The following is a 20,486-nucleotide window of genomic DNA, read 5'->3' as shown; positions in this document are numbered from 1 at the left end:
AGAAAGAAGAAAGTATATCAAATCCGGCTCCTTCGAAAAATTAAAAGATTTCATTTGGCGACTTTTATTTTTTTGTAGCAACCATTATAAGTTAAAATAAAGGTATGTATGTGATGTCAAGTAAAGATACAGAAACGTGCTACGCGTTTGTTTCAAGTGAGTGTGTGGTAACAGAGGTACCACTGAAGAATGAACGGAAAATCATTTATAGTAGTGGCAATTTAAAACAAATAACGATAACGCTTGTAGAGTTGTATACGTGAGAGTGAAACAGAGAAACTAAACTGAAAGATATTTTCTAATTTCTACGAATTGCAATAACCGGATGACAATGCCGATAGTCCACACTTTTTTCTTACTCTGACTTCCGCTTATTAAATAAAACATTGCATTTTATTTTCAGTTTCGATGCTGTAATTCGCATTTGGTTAATTCTAACTTGTTTAGATCTAGAGGAGGCAATTTCTCTAGGGGAGGCTCAGCAGGCGTCTAGCTATGGTGTTGTCTAGGAGTCATGAAACGTCGAAAAAATATGAAGTACTCCATTATTAATACTATACGTCCTTAGCTTATGCTCCATAAGTAAAACAACTTGAAAGTGTTTTATATTTATACATCAGAAGAATGTCAAGTAGAAATTAATTAAAACAAAACAGGATTAAAATTATTAAGTAAGCTAGAATCGAACAAAATGTTCTGAATATTATTATTTAATCCTTATTAAATAAGAACGTTCGTATTTTCACATTTCCAAAAAAATGAGGTGACTCGTTCTTAATTTAATCAATCAAAAATTAGAGAGTGATTAATTTTAATAAATTTATTGTTTCTAATGAATTTGGGTCTAAGAAAAAGGCACTTTACCAGTAAGCTAAACCTCATATGTGACCGTCACGTTCTGGCTTGGTAAATAACAAGGAAGTTTAAAAAATAAAAAAATAGCTATAATAAACAAAATCAAGGTATATTTGTAAAACACAAGTTCATACAAAATTATGCAATATAATGAGCGGACGTCATCAAATTGTTGCTGGAAATGATATCCATATTTTGATTAGCGTTTTACCATCTACAAGATACTCCTTATACATATATAAAATTTTTCAACAATCGGTCCAGTAGTTTCTAATAAAAATCCGGACAGACGGCAAACAGATAGACAGACAGACGGAAACGGGAGACCTATTTCTTCGTACTTTAGGAGCAATGAAACGTCAAGGAAATGTAAAAATAGAGAGTTGGTCGATGGACTCGATTACAGTACCTTTTTCTCTTACGCTCGGGAAATAATATATATATGAAAAAATTCACTAGAAACATAAGCATACAATGCTTCTTCACCTACACTTTAGCAATCCACACATATATTTATTAATTTTAGGTCATAGAGATCATAAAAAAATCTCAAAGTTAAATTTGATAACTTTTATTCTTCACGTGTCAATTATAGACTTAAGGTATAATACCATACATACGGTTGTTATTAACAAGCTCATAACACCCTATGATTTTATAACGCCCACTAATTTAAATTTTCTTTTGCCTTTGTAGCTTTTTTAACGATTCTTCACCCGTAGTTTTTCTCTGACCAAACCGTATGAATGCCATATTAAAGCTTACTACTAGCTTATTTTAATTCTTGAAACTGGTGAAAATTAAAATGTATGCACCACGGACGTTATTAAATCATAATGCCCTAGGTTCTTAAATACCTATTTGAAGCGTTATTTGTTCGACTGTAAATTTTTACTTCCTTAGCGTAAGCATGGTGAATACGTAACAAAAATTTATCCGTTTACCCCTTCCCAAAAAAATTGATGATGTCACCTCAAAATTTTACTGAATAAATCCTATCTAAAATACGCAAAATCTGATGACTCTGTATTTTGGTTTATCAGTGGATTCATAATTTTTAATATTACTTATACAGGGTGATACAAAACAATTAATAAATTAGGAAACTGTTTTTTTACTTCCCGAGCGTAAGCGAAGGAAGTATTGTAATCGAGTCCGTCGGCCGACCCTCTACTTTTACGTTTGCTAGACCTTTCATAACCCCTAGAGTACGAAGAAATAATTCTCCCGTTTCCGCCTGCCTGTCCGTCTGTTTGTCCGCCTGTCTGTCCGTCTGCCGTCCCGATTTTTATTAGACAGATAATTTCCGAAAATACTGAGCCTATAGTAATCAAATTTTGTATTTATATTAGGAATATCATGGTAAAACGCTAAACAAATTTTGTCTAATCATCCCCAACAATAATGTGATGACGTCACTTCAAAACTGTACATAATAAATAGGTTTTAAATAGTATGAAATAATATAGTAGTTTATGATTCCGTATTGAGTTTTCACCCGAAACGTCCAGATTTTTGGAAAAAAATCAAAATTATACAGCAACATTTTACAATTTAATTTTGAATTTACAAAACCGAATGCTTTGAAATGTTACAGATGTTTTAAAGTTATGATAAACATAATAAATGTTTAATCAAAATCTATTTACTTATCCCGTCCAAAAAATTGATGACGTCACCTCAAAATTTTACTGAATTTAAATCCTATCTAAATTGTACAATCATATTTTTTGGATTTGCATATACAGGGTGACTCACAAAAATTTAAGAATGCGTGAATTTATTTTATTGATTTATATCAGGAACTACAAAACCGAATGCTTTGAAATCTTGGAGATATTTGAAAATTCTGATAAGTATGGTAAATTTTTGATCAAAATATATTTACTCATCCCCCCTAAAAAATTGATGACATCCCCTCAAAATTTTGCTGCATAAGTCCTATCTTAAATGTGCAAAGTATGATGAGTCAATACTTGTGATTTATCACTGCATTCATATTTTTTAGATTTGCTTATACGGGGTGTCTCAAAAAAATCAATAACTGAATCAATTTATTTTATTGATTAAAACAAGAATTGAAATCTTGCAGATGTTTTGAAGTTATTGTAAGCATGGTAACTTTTTGATCAAAATGTATCTGTTTATCAACCCCAAAAAATTGATTACGTCATCTCAAAATTTTGCAGAATAAATCCTTTCGAAAATGTGCAAATATGATCAGACTATACTTGTAGTTTATCACTGCATTCATGTTTTTTAGATTTGCGTATACAGGATGAATCAAAAAAATTAATGAATTATAAATTGACTGTATTATTGATCAAATTAAGAACGAGCTACCCCATTTTCTCGAAAATGTGAGAATACGCTCGTCTTTATAACAATAAAATAATGATAGGGTAAGCATTTTAATAATAACATTCAGAATATGTTGTTCAATTGAGGCTTATGAATAATTTTAGTCATCTGTTTTGAGGCGATAAACTCATTCAAATCAAACAAATTAATGTCTACGTGACATTCTTCCGTTGTGTAAACATTAAAATTTTAAACACTACGCATATTGCTCAGATAGCCCTATTTCCATTGATAATGTGCTGTAAATGTATTTTAAAAATATGATTTCGTCTTCGACTGACCGTTTGTTGACACATATGATTTCGAGATTGTGCAAAATGCAAAATTGGCTACTTTCGGTCGTTCCACTAATTTATGACTTGCAGCCAGGCACCCACCTGCACAAAGAGCTCCCGCCTGAGTTTTGTTTGCAGTATCGTTTGTCATTCCTATTTTACTAAATAATAATAAAGTATATCGCACACTTTTGAAATTATTGCTTTGCATTCACATTTTTTCGATTTGCTTATACAGGATGATGCAAAAAAAAAAATAATTCAATGTACTTTATTGATTAAATCAACAACGGCTCACTCCATTTTTCCCAAAATACGGGGGGGGGGGGGGATATAATACGTTATTATTAGTATTACTGCACCAAGATAAGTTGAAATACATGTTCTTGCCAAAAACATAACTGACGTCATCCCAAAATTTTGTAAAGTGGAAACATGTAGGAAAGCTGATCTCTAGAAGCCAAAATATTACCATCATTTTTGTAATTAATGCTGCAGGCATTAATCTCCCTCAGTAACATTGTCATACCAGAAATGTTGAGACATTTTATAAAGGCAGAACCACATAAAACAATGCTAAACGCAAACTAAAAAAAGGGAAATCACGAATCTTGAGAGATATTCCGCAAAAAAACGAACTACAAGTTGCACACGAAGAAAAAGAGAAAGGAAAGAAGAAAAAAGAAATTAAATTACAAAACAAGGAATCAAAAAAAGGAACAGCCGTGAAGAAATCTAAAAAAAGACACTTTCTGCAAGTGGCGGTTCTGATGAAGATGGGAATACGTCATTACACTCATCTTGTGACGATGATTTCATTCAGGAAATACAAGATGATAATTAGGCAGAAGAGTTAGAAAAATAGTTTGGGAAGAAAATACTAGATACTAAACACTAGAGAATATGTATCCGTGAAATTAACGAGGAAAATACTTGATTTGAATTTGAAAATTTTTGCAAAACTTCATTAGCATTAGCACACTTGAATTTCCTTTGAACTTTGGTTAAGCAGATAATTATGATAGTTTTCCATGCAATCTCTCAGCTAAGAAAACTTGTGCTACACCATAATTTTAACTCTTTTTTTAACTTATATTTTCACTTCATGCACTATATTTTGTTTACTTCTTTTTACGTTACATTTCATTTAGGAGTACAATACACTCCATTGCATTTTTGAATCTTTCAAAGTATTTTTTTTTATTTTTCAAAATCAAATCAAAACCAAAGTATTACAAAACCCATGCTGTATTGAGGTAAAAAGTTATTTAGAAAAACTTTGTAACAAACACTTTGAGAATCTAAACATGAATTAACATCTAAATATCAAAAGGTTACTCTAATACCGAAATCTAGACCGTGTTAGAACAACCTAAAATGTAAATATGCGAATAAATCCTAATATCGAGCCTGTGTGAAATATTTTCGCTCATAAATTATTTCAGCAACTTAAAATTCGACAAGTGTTTCATCATAATTCGTAATTTGTTTAGAATTTTTATTATGTCGCTATTTTATCTTACGATCATGTATTATTTTATTTATATTTTTTGTAGAGATAGCAATTTTGAAATATTAAAAAAAAAAGTGTAAACGTGTTGAAGAGTACTTCAAGAAATGACCCTAATATTTCGTCAATTGTTGAACTAAGCGTCACTTTAAAGTAACCGTCTAATAATTTTCCAACGTATAGAAGGTTTCTTTTTGGAAAGACGAAATAAATAAGTGATCAACCAAGCAACACCGCAAATAAAAGACAAAACTCAATAAATTTATTCGTTTTACGCGGAAAGTCGGTCAACATTTAATGTAGAGCAGTTATGAATCTTTCAAAAAAAGAACGAATTTTTAATACAAAGAAAGAAATTATTTAACTTAATTACAGCGGTCAGTAACCCCAATAATCATAATTAATAGCAACATTTAACACAAAGAAGTAACAGCAATGCTCTAATTACCTGCACCATCTTTAACGGCCGTTCTAAAACTTTCATTTTTTCCTATTTCCTCATTCATTATCTGAAGCAAGATGCTTCGTGAGTACTTTAAAATCATTTCTTCCTGTCGTCCATTGTTTGGTAATTTAACAAGAACATAATTAACAAATTATCGTGATCTTCTAACTCGGAACTGTTGCATTTTGAAATATTCAAATATTTCTTAATTGCCTTTAATAAAATTTCGAAACGAGAACGACCAATTTTGCTTTTGTGAATTAGGACAACAGTTTCGAACAGACAAATTTCGCAACGTCTTAATTCAGTCCAGAACAATAGACTTTCCTTCTCTACTCTTGTTCATTGAGATAAACGGATAATTCCTGTTGTTTTACTCCCTATTACGTAACTCTTTCCTACACCGATTTTTATTCGAAAAGTGAGTACGTAGCAATAAAGCGAATTATTACAAGGAAACAGAGTTATCTCTCTTAAATAATGGATGTCGCGTGAGAGAGGCAGAACGATGGTTGTTAAACTCTTTAATAAAAGGCAACAATGGATTATTAGCCTTGTCTCTATTCCCATCTTCTGAGGACCATGAAACGTATCCGTCTGTAAGTTAAACATGAATTATTCAGAATTAATTCCCAGTATTGCAGAAACTTCAGCATGCTAATTTAAGGCGGAGACCTTGCCTGCGACAAGATTAAATCGACGAATATGCAAAAAGATGTTCTTCATTTTCTCCACCTCAAAAAAATTCTTTCAAGCCCAGTTTGTGGCATGGTTTATTCAAGCAGAAAAAATAATGTGTGTTGTTTACAATAATGGATATAATTTATGTGAGAGCTGCTGGTGGTGGCAGAGCGTTAAAGCGAATATAATTGTTTATGTGATTTTTTGTTTCCATTGGCAGAAAATATCCCGAAAGATCTCATCTATTTCAGTATTTTAGTTTACATATTCAAAATGAAACCCATCAAACAGGTCCATTTGCTGCCTTTTGCATTTCTGAATAGTCTTAATCTGTTCTTTTTGTAGATACCTATCCCCTAATGGGCGAATAACAAAGTAATATATTATTTCGATAATTGACAGCAAACTTGCTCCTATAAACACACTAACACATCCACCTACAGAAACTGGAAAGTATATAATTTACATAATCATAATTCTACATAGAAATATTTCTTTACCCAACATATAAAGTGGATCCTTGACGACGGATCTCGTGTATCGAATAGTCGATGGCTGAACAACGAAGTCGATGCGAGCAAGACTTTTATCATTCCTAAACCTGAAATATTTTTTCAATGCAGGAGCAACGTGCATCAAGATAAACAAAAAACGAATAGGAAAAAATGATCGAAGGTTATTTCGAGAGATCTTCCCTCGCCCTTGAAGTACAGCCCAACAAATCCCCCTAACCTCTAGAAAGTGAGAACCAATGGCGTAAATGACAAATCCAAAGAAGTGGGTCCGCACACGTGCTGACAATATTAAATATATTTAAAGCAGATAACCAACGGGAAAAAGAGTGTTTTTATCAGTGTACATGCTTAATTTCGATTGTTTATGTTTACACACCGAAAGAATGTCATGTTTGTTTAATTGAATGCACTCAACACAGGACTAAAATTATTAATTAAGCCACAATGGAACAAAATGTTGTGAATATTATTAGAAATAATAGTTCTTATTTTATCATTATTAAATAAGGACGGGCGTATTCTCATAAAAAATACGGTGACTCATTCTTAATCCGATCAATAAAAAAATAGAGCTTCATTAATTTTATTATTATTAATCAAGATTGGAATTAAACGTGCGGTAAGTTACTACTCTATATGAAGATTTACGTCGTGTGCTATTAGGGGTAAAATGTTTTATATTATGTTAATTTTTAACTTTTTTTAAATTTTAAAAACTCAAAGTGGATTCGTCACCACAAATTTAGAAGTATATTATTGTACAATATTTAAATTATTTTAATTTAGAATCCTTGGAGATGACGTCATGAAATTGTTGGTGGGAATGATTAGCCATTTTTTTTACCATCTACATTATATTCCTAACATACAAGAAAAATTTGACAACAATCGGACTAGCAGTTTCGAAGATTGTCTGTCCAATAAAAGTTGACACAGACAGACGGACAGACGATAGATAGAGGGAAATGGGAGGCCACTTTTTTCATACTCTAGGGGTCATGAAACGTCGAGAAAACAATCAGCTGAGATGTCGCCCGATGGACTCGGTCACTAAATTTCCTTAGCCTCGGGAACTAAAAATGTTTCGACTTCAAAAACTGGGAAGTCCGTCTGTCTGCCTGTCCGTCTGTCTCTGTCCGTCCGTCTGTCTGTCTGTCTATCCGTCTGTCTGTCGTCCCGGATTTTTATTAGACAGATAATCTCCGAAAGTACTTGGCCGATTGTTGTCAAATTTTGTGTTTATATTAGTAATATCATGTAGATGGTAAAACTCTATCCAAAATTTGTATAATCATCCCCATCAATAATGTGATGACGTCACTTCAAAATTGTGCATAGTAAATGTGTTTCCAATTATACAAAATGCCATAGTCCTACACATGTAGTTTATAACTCCGAAACGTCCAGATTTTTGGAAAAAAAATCAAAACTATAAAACAATCTTTGCAATTTAATTTTGAATCTGCAAAACCGAATGCTTTGAAATCTTGCAGATGTTTTAAAGTTATGATAACCATACTAAATTTTTAATCAAAATATATTTGCTTATCCCCTCCAAAAAATTGATGACGTGATCTTAAATGTGCAAAATATGACGACTCTATCCTTATGATTTATCACTGCATTAATATTTTTTAGATTTGCTAATACAGAGTGTCTCAAAAAAATTCATGACTGAGTCAATTTATTTTAATGATTAAATCAAGAATTCTCAAAATTTTGCGAATAAATTCTACTCAAAATGTGCAAAATATGATGAGTTTTTACTTGTGATTTATAATTGCATTCATATATTTTAGATGTGCTTAAACAGTTGACTGAAAACAATTAATGAGTCAATTGTTTTTAGTGATTACATCAGAACGCCTCACTCCAATTTGCCAGAAAATTTTGGGAATACAGTACTGTTATTTTTAGTATTACCGTGCATCAATCCAAGTTGACATATGTTCTTGCAAAAATGTTGATGACGTCATCACAAATTTTTAATTAGTCAAATTAAGAACGAGTCAGTCCATTTTCTCGTTATGTAATAATGATAAATTAAGAATTATTATATTTCGAACATTTTGTTCGACTGTGGTTTATTAATAATTTTAATCCTGTCTTGTGAGAAAACAAACCCATTCAAATCAAACTAATTTCTACGTGACATTATTTCAATATACAAACATAAATAAACACTTGAGCTTGAAATTGCTATTACCTAGTGCTGAAGGACATTTTATCCCGTTAATTAAGTGCTTTAAATATATTTTTTGCACTCATGACCTTTTTTGATGGCTTTCGCGCATTCACCAGGGTGCGGGAGTTCGAACTTCCCGCACACGTGCATTTAACTTCCCGTTGCCATGGTAACCTTAAAATACTCGGGTAGTGTCAACATTGTGATGTGTTGACGGCGCTGTCAATGCCGTTGTTTATAAATAACTCACAGTTAATCTCTTCAGTTTAAACGTTTATTCGTTGCAAAAAATATTGTACACAACACGTTCGTGAGCCTGCTTCCCGCATTCACGCAAATGCGTCACTCCCTTCGGTCGTGCCGCAAACAAGCGTTCATGCGGGAAGCAGGCTATCCCGAACTAGTTGTGTAAATTACTAATTACATTCTCCGTACGGCACAAGGGGTGCGGGAACGTTATTTATGCCGCTGGTTTTTACTTTACAGAGATTATTACAAAAGGAAAATCGTAAAATCAAATTTTATATATTTTTTTAAAGAGCTGGATTTGTCCGATTATACTTCAAGGGCGAAGGAAGTTCTGTCGAAATAAATTTCGACCACTTTTTTTTAGATTTCGTGAATGTAAAACTGACTTTTCGGGATTGGAGGTCTTGTCAAACTGTCACCCTGATCAAAATTTTGTGCAGAGCATTTTTATACATAGATAATAATACAGTAATTATCTACAACTTTTACAAACCATTAATAATAAAAAATTCATAAATAGAACATGATAAAAAACTAGGGAATAATATAGTTTGAGGTGAAATAAATCTTGTGCTTTCAATTCTACAAAATATTTTTTGTAATAAAATAAACCACCTAACTTATTTACGGTTATTATGCGATATATTTTAAGTAATTGATCAGCTTTGCCAATGGAGTAAGTTTTATGAATAATGTGTTCCAGGAAACTGTACTTAGAAACTGCTCTGAACTGAAAATTGTGAGTTTTTTAAATGTTTTAAACTTGTAGATTTGTGATATTCAGGAGGATTTATTCGGCAAAATTTTGAGATGACGTCATCAATTTTTTGAAAGAGAATAAACGAATACATTTTTATTAACGATTTACCATGTTTACGATAACATTAAAACGTTTCAAATTTCAGAACAGTTTCAAAGTTAAATTGCAAAATATTGTTACACAATTGTGAATTTTTTTCAAAAAATCTGGATGTCTAGATTCATACACCATAAGTGCAGGAATATCTTATTTTATAAAAAATCCTATCCAAAAAATGCAAAATATGATGAGTTTATACTTGATGTATCATTGCGCTAAAAGTTTTTGAATTTTTTGAATAAATCAGGAACAGCTCACTAAATTTTCCAGAAAATTTGGGAATACAATACTGTTATCATTAGTATCACACTGCCCAATTCAAATTGACAGATATACGTACCCTTGCAAAATAGTAATGACGTCATCAGAAAATATTGTTGAAGGAAAACTCATGTGGACCATACGAGCAGCACACTTCTTGACATTTACTTTAACATTACACATATATCTTTATTTTAACTTATAAAGGTTCTCATAAAAAAATAAAAATCGCATAATCACATTTTATAATTTTTCGAAAAAGCTGGATTTGTTTTATTTTTTCTAGACGTTTCGTAGCTACCAAAATACGAAAAGTAGGTCCTTCATTTTCATTATCTGTGGATGATTTTATTAAGCAAAGAATATCCGATACTACTACACTAAAAGTAGTGTAGTGTAGTAGTGTCAAATTTTAGATAATGTGATGTAGATAACCAAGATTTATCTAATCATCGGCAACAAACTTTAATGGCGTCATCCCAAAATCTTGATGAGTTACTGTTTCTGTACCTGTTATTTATTAATCTACCTCTAGATTTAATCTTGTATATGCAGATTTAAAAAAAAAATCAAAATTTATCAACAAAATTTTAATGGTAATATGTAGGTAACTTGCAAACTATGAAACCGATTTTTCTGAAAATTTCTATGCTTTTTAAGGTTATCATGAGCATAGTAAATCGCTATTAATTCCTTCCAAAGACTTGATGACGTGCTCCCAAAATTTTATAAAAATTATAAAAATTAAATCTCACCTGAAATTTACAATGTGATATGCTTCTATTTAGTTATTTGTGGTTTGCTAGTCGATCCATATTTTTGAGAACTGTTTGTACAGAATGTCACAAAAAAATTGTGAATGAAGCAATTTATTTTAATGGTTAAATCAGAAACCGTTTACCTAATTTCCCCAAAATTCGGGGAAGACAGTATTGTTGTTCTCATTACTGCTACACTGTACGTACTATAAAACTGATATACATAAATTCTCCATTAAAAAGCTGAAAACGTCAGCAGAAAATTTTAGTTGTAAAATCTCACTTAAAACATGTACAACATAACATACGACTTTACCTGCAGTTTAATAACCCACCAAGACAAATCTTATAATAAAAAAAAAAACTGGACTCGTTTATCGGATTATCCTTTGGAGGAGCGGCAAATTCAGTCTACATAACTTTCCTAACTATTGTTTCACTGCACAAACCGGTTTACAATACAGTGCAACATATCAATCTTTTGTTGTACGATTCAAAACACAAGAATTATCTCGCCTAAAAATTTTTCACACTTTTCTACTCAGAACTTTTTTGTTGCTAATGTTACGCCGAAAAGTTATTAATGCATTTTAGATAATTCTATTTTCTTACAAAATTTGTGTAAAATACATTTGGCAATTTAATGACAGTCCTCCCTCGAAAACGCAGTTTTACACTTTACATTTCATTTCTCATCCCGGTGGAATTAGTAAACCCAATGATTTTAACCTCCACATCGAAACAAGAACTAACACATCTGCAGGACCTGCTCTTTTGAGCGATAAGCGCGTTATCAATAATGCAAAGCAGGCCGTCATAATCACAATCCCTTACTTCCTCTACAAAAACATCACGTTACAAATGATCTCAAATATCTCGAAAATACTACTATTGTGGGGCAAGGTATGAACAGTACAATTACAAACACTCCTTTGAGCCTCAACAAGACAGTCATTTTCACATGTCGACATACTATAAATTTTTGAATGTTGCAAATGATTTTCATCATAAAATCGACAACCCCGATTTTCAATGCTCATTAATCTTGCGTTTTCATCTGTAAACGTTTCCTAAAACAAAATTTCCATTACATTTATGTAGTGATTATCGTGTTTTTAGTAGGGCACCTCTACTGAAAGAAACGCTTTATAGTAGGTGGCAGGTACAATACTTTTACTAGCCGAATTCACTAATACATATTGTCGAGAACTATCTTTTGTAGGTACTGCATCTTGACTTAAACCATATACTAATAGACCGGTGTGTAAGAGTTCTACAGATAAATTACCGTAACCGTAATCTGTATTACGATTAATTTTGAATGAAAGTTGATCTCGAGTTTTATATTTCCTTAAAAACATACAAAGTTGATACTACAACACAGAATAACAAAAATATATTATTTATGTACCCAGAGAACAGGGAATTGAAAGCAAAACAAGGCCCATGATAAGTTCCAATGGACAGGAATTCGTCGCAACAAGGAAATTCAACGCCGTTGTAATAACACGAGCCAATTATTTCCGAGCAACTGCTGCGGAACTAAAATTTAAAAATGCCAGATAGAAATCGCCGAAGAAACACGAACCACAAAGTACCTTAGTCATGTACTCAGAATAATTATTCAAAATACATCTATCACGAAAAGCACCTCCAACGTCACAAGCTTCTATATATCTCATTGTACCATCGAAAAAAACAAAATGTTCAAGCTTCGGTAAATGTGAGGACGCAATGTCTCCAAAAGCGCTTAAAAAAAAATAAAACGATGTAAATGATTATTCCATTCTTACACACAATAACTAACTTTTTATTAGCTTCATGCATCTTTTCGTCGTTGGATTTTTCACAAATTACAATGGATGGAAAATTTGTTTCCCACTCGTAGTAAGATGTGTCTACAGAAAAAGATATTTTCTGTGATTGATATTGTTCAATGGCACTTAAAATTATGGCCAAGGAGGCACCCTATTAATGATATAAGAAAATAAATAAGTATATCTATCCATGTGTAAAATAAATAACTTACCCAAGATGCTAAAACACATATGGTCCAGAATAATCTCTCTGTCCAGTGAAATCTTTTATCTGCGACAAAGTGTAATCCATGCAAGGACGAATTTAAAAAGTATCTTTTGATTACTCCCATAGTGCAGCAAGTTTAAATCAATATCACGTCGCATAACGTAACGCTGCAGTAAGTTAATAATCTGTTAAAATATTTAAAACGCACAAATGAATTTTTTATCGAGTGTCTGGAATGTACAGTTGGCACTAAACAAAGTAAAAACTGGTGCATACATCTTGGAACCCACTGTCGTATTTCAAAATTTTTGTGTGTCGGGGAAAATTTAACTGGCTGCAATATATGTACAATATATCGGATGATTTTTTAAATTTCTACTCTAGTTAGCCATGATCTTACGTCAGCGGTCTCAATTACACTGCTGACGCAAGCGTCATAGCTAACTAGAGCAAATTTTAAAAATCACCCAATATTATGTTCTTGTTATTAAGAAATTAAACATAATTTTTTTCGTTACATTTAAAATACGGCCACTAATTTGATTTACTTTACAAATTATGATAACCTAAAGGTTAAAAATCGGAAACGCCTACATTCAGTAAAAGCATAAATTACAGGTCTTGAATTAAACCTTAGCAGTCGACAAACATCGAACATGTGCGTTTATGAAATATATAATGAATTTAACTGAGCAGTTTGTAGTGATCATTTTGTTCATGTATGGTGATAAATTGTTTGTGTGTTTTCGTGCTGGTATGTAGCGGACTTGCAACATCATAAAATTATTTTAAAACTTGGCCAAATGAATTTCTGATAAAGTATGTTTTTGAATACTGCATACATAAATTTGGAAGACAGATTGGCATCGTTAATGACACTAATAATAATCTTTAAAATTTTATTAGTATAGAAAAATGCTGAGCGAAGAATAAGCAAACAAGTGCCTACCTAAATTTTAACTGTAGTCTTTGGGTTTTGATGATGACACTCGTTCTTTGTTAGCCGTAGTGCCACTATAATGTCACTAAAATTCATCAGCAGTTGTTTTAACATAAATATAGTTCATAAATAATTCCTACTTATTGCATCAACTCATTCCCATTTTCCACGTTTCAAATTAAATTTCATTCACTGCAAATAATTTCTAATTACTAAAATGGTGCTATGTAATATAGGACCAGCCCGGAACCAGTTAGGAAGTAGTGTTGTCCAACTGTTGTGCGTGACTCAAATTTAAACTATTGAAAATAAACAGGGTGCATGTAATAAAGCTTGCCACATTATAGAGATCTCAAAGTTAGGCAACCAATTAGACGACTACATAAAATCTACGTGGAACATTCTCATATGGACCAAGAATCAGCAACAACCAACATACACCACGAGATGTTTTTGAAAGACACGAAAATTTGTTTAAAAGAACTGGTCGAAAGTTATTTCGACAGAACTTCCCTCTCGTTGCGCCGTGTTGACAATGTAAAATATATTTAAACCACTTAAGTAACTGGATAAAATGTTCTTCAGCACTAGGTAATAGCAATCTGAAGCTCAAATGTTTATTTATGTTTATACATCCAAAAAATGTCACGTAGAAATCAGTTCGATTTAAATGAGTTTGTCTTCTCAAAACAGAGGACTAAAATTATTAATTAAACCACAGTCCAACAAAATGTTCTGAATATTATAATTTTCATTTTATCATTATGACATAAAGACGTGCGTATTCTCACATTTTCGAGAAAATGGGGGACTCGTTTTTAATTTGACCAATTAAAAATTTGTGAACATCATCATTTTTGCAAGGACACGTATATCAACTTGGATTGGTGCAGTGTAATACTAAAAATAACAGTATTGTATTCCCAAAATTTTCTGATAAAATAGAGTGAGTCGTTCCTGATTTAATCAACAAAATAAATTGACTCATTCATTGATTTTTTTGAGCCACCTGTTTAAGCAAATCTAAAAAATATGAATGCAATGATAAATTACAATTAAAAACTCATCAGATTTTGCACATTTTGGGTAGAATTTATTCGGCACAATTTTGAGATGACATAATCAAGTTTTTGGGGGAGTAAACAGACATATTTTGATTAACAATTTACCATGTTTACAATATCTTTAAAACGTCTGCAATATTTCACAGGATTCAGTTTTGCAAATTCTTGATTTATCAATAAAATAAATTGACTCAGTCATTAATTTTTTTGAGACACCCTGTATAAACAAATCTAAAAAATATTAATGAAGTAAAAAATCACAGTATCGACTCATTTACACATTTAAGATTTATTTTAAGCTAACGTCATCATTTTTCAAAGCATTCGGTTCTGCAGTTCCTGATTAAATCAATAAAATAAATTCACGCATTCATTAATTTTTTTGAGTCACCCTGTGTAAGCAAATCTAAAAAATATGAATAGAATGATAAATCAAAAGTATAGGCCTATCATATTTTTTGGACATTTTAGAAAGGATTTATTCGTCAAAATTTTGAGCTGACCTCATCAATTTTTGGAGGGGATAAACAAATATATTTTGATCCAAAATTTATTACACATATCATAACTTTAAAACATCTGCAAGATTTCAAAGCATTCGGTTTTGCAGATTCAAAATTAAATTGCAAAATGTTGTTTTATAATTTTTATTTTTTCCATGTTATTTTATCCAGTTTAAAACCCATTTACTATGTACAATTTTGAAGCAACGTCATCACATTATTGGTGCAAATTTTGGTTAGCGTTTTACCATTTACATGATATTCCTAATATAAATACAAAATTTGACAACAATCCGCTCAGACTTTCGAAGACTATCTGTCTAATAAAAATCGGGACGCCAGACGGGCACACAGACAGACAGACGGAAACGGGTGACCTATTTCTTAAAATTAAAAAAATAAAATTTGGTTTCATTGATTTTAATTTATTCAGCTATTAAAACATGGATGTTAATTGCACTAAATGGATTTATGCGAGGATTTATGTAACCGCTTTATCACGATAATAACAAACACATATTAATTAATTTAAAAAAAATGTAATAATTAACACAGAACCGCTTTTGTTCCGCCTTTGAAGAGCAGGAAATGTATTTTTTTATATATATTTTTTATAATTTCTTGAAATGACATCATCAACTTCATGGTCGAGATAAATTATTTATTGCGCTATATATAATGTGTAGCACTACTCAGAATTGTATACAAGTTTACCAAAATTTCAAAAACTCTAAACGATTCTTTTCTAAAATACTGTGCAAAAGAAATCTGTTTATTTTAATCCATTTTAAACAATTCAGAACAGTAAAAAAACACTGTCGCATTTTGGGATGTATTTTTTTTATAAAGATTTATTTAATAGCGTCATCATTGTATTGGTGGGCACAAATTTTGGATCCCTGTGTAAAAAACGAAAATAATTTGTAACGAACAGACCGCATACTTTGAAAGACGAAAAAACAGGACTTAAATCAGAAAAACGCGAAAATATGTTGAAAATAGATTGTTAGAATGGCGGAAATTATAAATATTTTACGTTCATCTGATATTATCACTTTCTAGTACATTGTTGGTTGCATACACTTTTTTTTTTTAGTGTATTTCGCCAATAAAACAGGGGTGCATTAATACCAATTTATTTATATATCATTTCAAATGACAGCTTCCAAGTACGACAGCTGACGGGCCAGAGACCATTTGGAGCGTTGTTAACTGATACTACTTGTCCTCCGTTAGCAATATACTTGTTATATAATCTAAATTCCTTGATTCGTGGGCCGCTTTTCTTGACACTTACGCATGCGCCGGTTATTGTGTCTACTATTAATGCTAACCTACGGTACATTCCACCTACGTTAATTTATATCAACAACTCAACGTCGCCGTCGTATGTACACCCATATTCACAGTTTTGTTTTACCTTGTATTTTACACCTTTAATACTATTTATTTTATATGAACAGAAATTGGAATGAAATAACGTGGATAAATATTTCGTCTGCAATTAGGGCCATAATTATTCGTGGTGTAAAACGGCCTTAATAAGCCAAATATTTCGCCAAAATTGGAACATGCGCACAAAAATGAACCCGCGAAAATTTTAAAATTTCACAATAAGCTGGATCGTCAATAAAATGTCTGTTATACGTCGTGTTTTGTTAAAATGATAGGCTGCATTTAAAGTTGTGAACCCCACAAGTGGCAAAGTAACCTTAGATCTTCATCTTAAATTCAAAAATACAAAAGGGTACTGCTTTTATTAAATTTTGTGAAAGGCGAAAAGAATGAGGTTTTTCTCTGGAAAAAGTAAAATTCCAAATAAATCTCAACAAAACTTATTTATCAGCTGCGTGTTGTCGTCTACCAGAATAATTACAAATTTATGTAGCCAAATATACAAACATCTGGGTGTGAAATAACAATTCTGGAGTTTCCGACATCCCAACCAAAATGAGTTGATGGTTATTACGATGGCGTGGCAGCAAATGTATATATTAATACTGAAGCACTCGAGGAAACAAAGAAAAAAAACAAACAAACAAAATGCGCAACGGAGAACGGATAACGGTAGCAAGTTAAAAGTGTCATAAAACACAAATTTCTCCATTACCATACAAGAAAATAAAAGTGTATTATATGAAATAAAGTGGCGTTTTTACACTTATGAACACAAATAAAATGTGCGAATTTATCAGACTAGTAACTACCAAACTACGGAATTATTAACAGTGAAACAAAAATATATATGTGGCTGTCTTAGTAATAACACATTGGTAAGCTAGGGAAGCGGATAGGTAGTTCATTGGGAGAAGCAATAATGAAGTCAAAATTTCACAATACGTAAGACTGAAATTCATTAATATAATGCTCTTCCATTGAATATATGAAAAAGCAACTGTGGTGTGAGCGCCATTTATAAATGTTGAACGAATAAAGCTAGTTTTCTTTTTGTTTAAGTCCTAGAGTCAAACATAAGACAATATTTTCAATTATTAATTTTTCTTGTTAAAAATTTCCAGTGGACTACAGATAGAAGACAAAGAACCATGCGGAAATTGAAAATCTCCGTTTTAACATCATATGAGTTATCAGAGTAAAACTTCTAAATAACAATATATGTAACAACTTTTTTGCATAGCATCTTAAGACTAAGTGGGAATAAATATGTTAATTTTGGTATGTACCGTGATGTCCCGATTTAAAATTTAGCGCCAAAAAAAAAACACACTTTCCACTTCGTCCACGATTATAACTCATGACTAAATTTTAACTTTCGCGGGATTTGAAATTTTTATGCGCATGTCTCAATTCTGGCGGAATGTTTAAGTTATCACAGCACAATGTAACTTAAGGCTCCTTACAGTCATTAAAATCTGCCGAAATACGGCAAAACGCCACTTCCAATATCATCCTTACTATAGCACTTGAAGACTTGTGCGACATATCTACTTGTTCGTGATACAAAAATCTTCATGGAAATAGTTTTTATATTGCATTAAAGGCTTTCGTTTTTTTAATAAAAAATAAAAACAGAAAAATTTATTTTTCTCTTTGAGCCAAAACTATAACGTATTTTGGCTTAAAAAAATCTGACAGTGTAGGTAATATTATTGCTCACCTGGGACTAATAATTATTTTTTCGTTAAACTATCCATTTTTTAGTTATTGTTGATTAAAGCAAGATCTAAAAAGGGCATTTTTTGTAAATGTAGGCAACCAAACATCTTCTTTCGTCAAGAACGAGCCAAGAAAGTGTATGATTTACGATAGGGGTTGGCCACTATTGAGAGATTAGACGGATTTAAAACCCTTGTTGAGAAAGTATGCAAATGAGGTGACCGTCGTGTGTTCTACCTGAAGGTTGTGGAATCGTACAATTATGTAGGAGTATTATATTAATCTAATTTCAGAATAACAAATAAATAATCGAGTTTGGATTTTTTACAAAACTGCCTAACTTGTTTCAACAGCTATAATTGCTGCTGATCCCAAATGTGAAATAACTTAGACAAATTTTAAAATTATCACTGAAAAAGAAAAGAATAGAACAACTTTTTCCAAAACACACTATGAAGATTCGATTGTATGTGACACTAATAATAAACGAGTGTATGTGTTGAATTACTTACATATCTTTATACATATTATAGCCTCTTCTAAATTTAAAAATGTATGTAAATTTTTTTTACTGAGATAGAATATAATAAATATAATGATATAAAAATAAATAATGATCTGTAAATCATAAATCTTTTTTTATTATAAGACGAAGTTGCTGATTTCGACTCCATCGTGTATCAATAATTTCAGGGAGCATGGCTTTTAAATAAAATTTTTCCAAATAATTTTCCATTTCCAGGGGTTAGAGAAATTTCTATCTCAGTCTACATTTTTAAATTTAGAGGAACTTATAATATAAAGATATAAGGATAAGTAATTCATTACATACACACGATTAGTGCCAAATAACTATTTAATCTTCATAATTTGCTTTGAATAAGTTTATTCTATTCTATTCATATTCATTGATTCATGATAATTTTGAAATTTGTCTAACTTGGGATCAGCAGTAATTATAGCTGTTGAAACAAGTTAGGCAGTTTTGTAAAAAATCCAAACTCGGTTATTTATTTGTTATTCTGAAATTAGATTAATATAATACTCCTACATAATTGTACAATTCCTCAACCTTCAGGTAGAACACACTACGGTCACCTCATTTGCATATTTTCTCAACAAGGGTTTTAAATCCGTCTAATCTCTCAATAGTGGCCAACCCCTATCGTAAATCATACACTTTCTTGGCTCGTTCTTGACGAAAGAAGATGTTTGGTTGCCTACATTTACAAAAAATGCCCTTTTTAGGTCTTGCTTTAATCAACAATAACTAAAAAATGGATAGTTTAACGAAAAAATAATTATTAGTCCCAGGTGAGCAATAATATTATCTACAGTGTCAGATTTTTTTAAGCCAAAATACGTTATAGTTTTGGCTCAAAGGGAAAAATAAGTTTTTCTGTTATTATTTTTTATTAAAAAAACGAAAGCCTTTAATGCAATATAAAAACTATTTCCATGAAGATTTTTGTATCACGAACAAGTAGATATGTCGCACAAGTCTTCAAGTGCTATAGTAAGGATGATATTGGAAGTGGCGTTTTGCCGTATTTCGGCAGATTTTAATGACTGTAAGGAGGAGCCTTAAGGGCGCCGTCTGGAAGCAAAATATCGGCCTAGTCAAAGTGAGAATAAAACTACCCGGGAGATGCTGCCTCCTGTTAGTGAGTTGCTCCCAGACTTAACCAGTTCTATTCATTATCCATACAGTTTATTCTCGAGAAACTCCATGTTTAAAAAATTCAAAACGCAACCAACAATACACTTGTTGTTTATTTATTTTTTTAAGTAAAACAATTTGGTTTTGACGTCGTAATTTTGATAATTTTAAATACACGTCAATTGTAATGGGTTATGTGGTTAAAAACTAAAGCAAACAAATT

General features: G+C 31.5%; 1 protein-coding gene across 1 annotated transcript; it reads right to left on the bottom strand.

Moving 5' to 3' along the window:
* Positions 1-6,339: 6,339 nt before the first annotated feature.
* Positions 6,340-13,103, bottom strand: LOC135127317 (sodium channel protein Nach-like). The gene is made up of 10 exons (XM_064053760.1): positions 12,984-13,103; positions 12,762-12,922; positions 12,553-12,703; positions 12,366-12,496; positions 12,082-12,304; positions 11,844-12,024; positions 11,670-11,793; positions 9,459-9,488; positions 6,628-6,728; positions 6,340-6,573 (listed from the first exon to the last, which is right to left on the bottom strand). Exons 1-10 carry the CDS (start codon positions 13,101-13,103, stop codon positions 6,383-6,385), a joined length of 1,413 nt encoding a protein of 470 aa, XP_063909830.1. The 3' UTR covers positions 6,340-6,382.
* Between the last annotated feature and the right edge of the window lie 7,383 nt (positions 13,104-20,486).

This window comes from Zophobas morio, unplaced genomic scaffold (assembly GCF_036711695.1).
Source record: "Zophobas morio isolate AGI-343-1 ecotype UQ-CSIRO unplaced genomic scaffold, CSIRO_AGI_Zmor_V1 ptg000011l, whole genome shotgun sequence".
NCBI lineage: Eukaryota > Metazoa > Arthropoda > Insecta > Coleoptera > Tenebrionidae > Zophobas > Zophobas morio.
The sequence above is the reverse complement of the archived record's forward strand: the minus strand, read 5'-3'. Positions and strand labels throughout refer to the sequence as shown.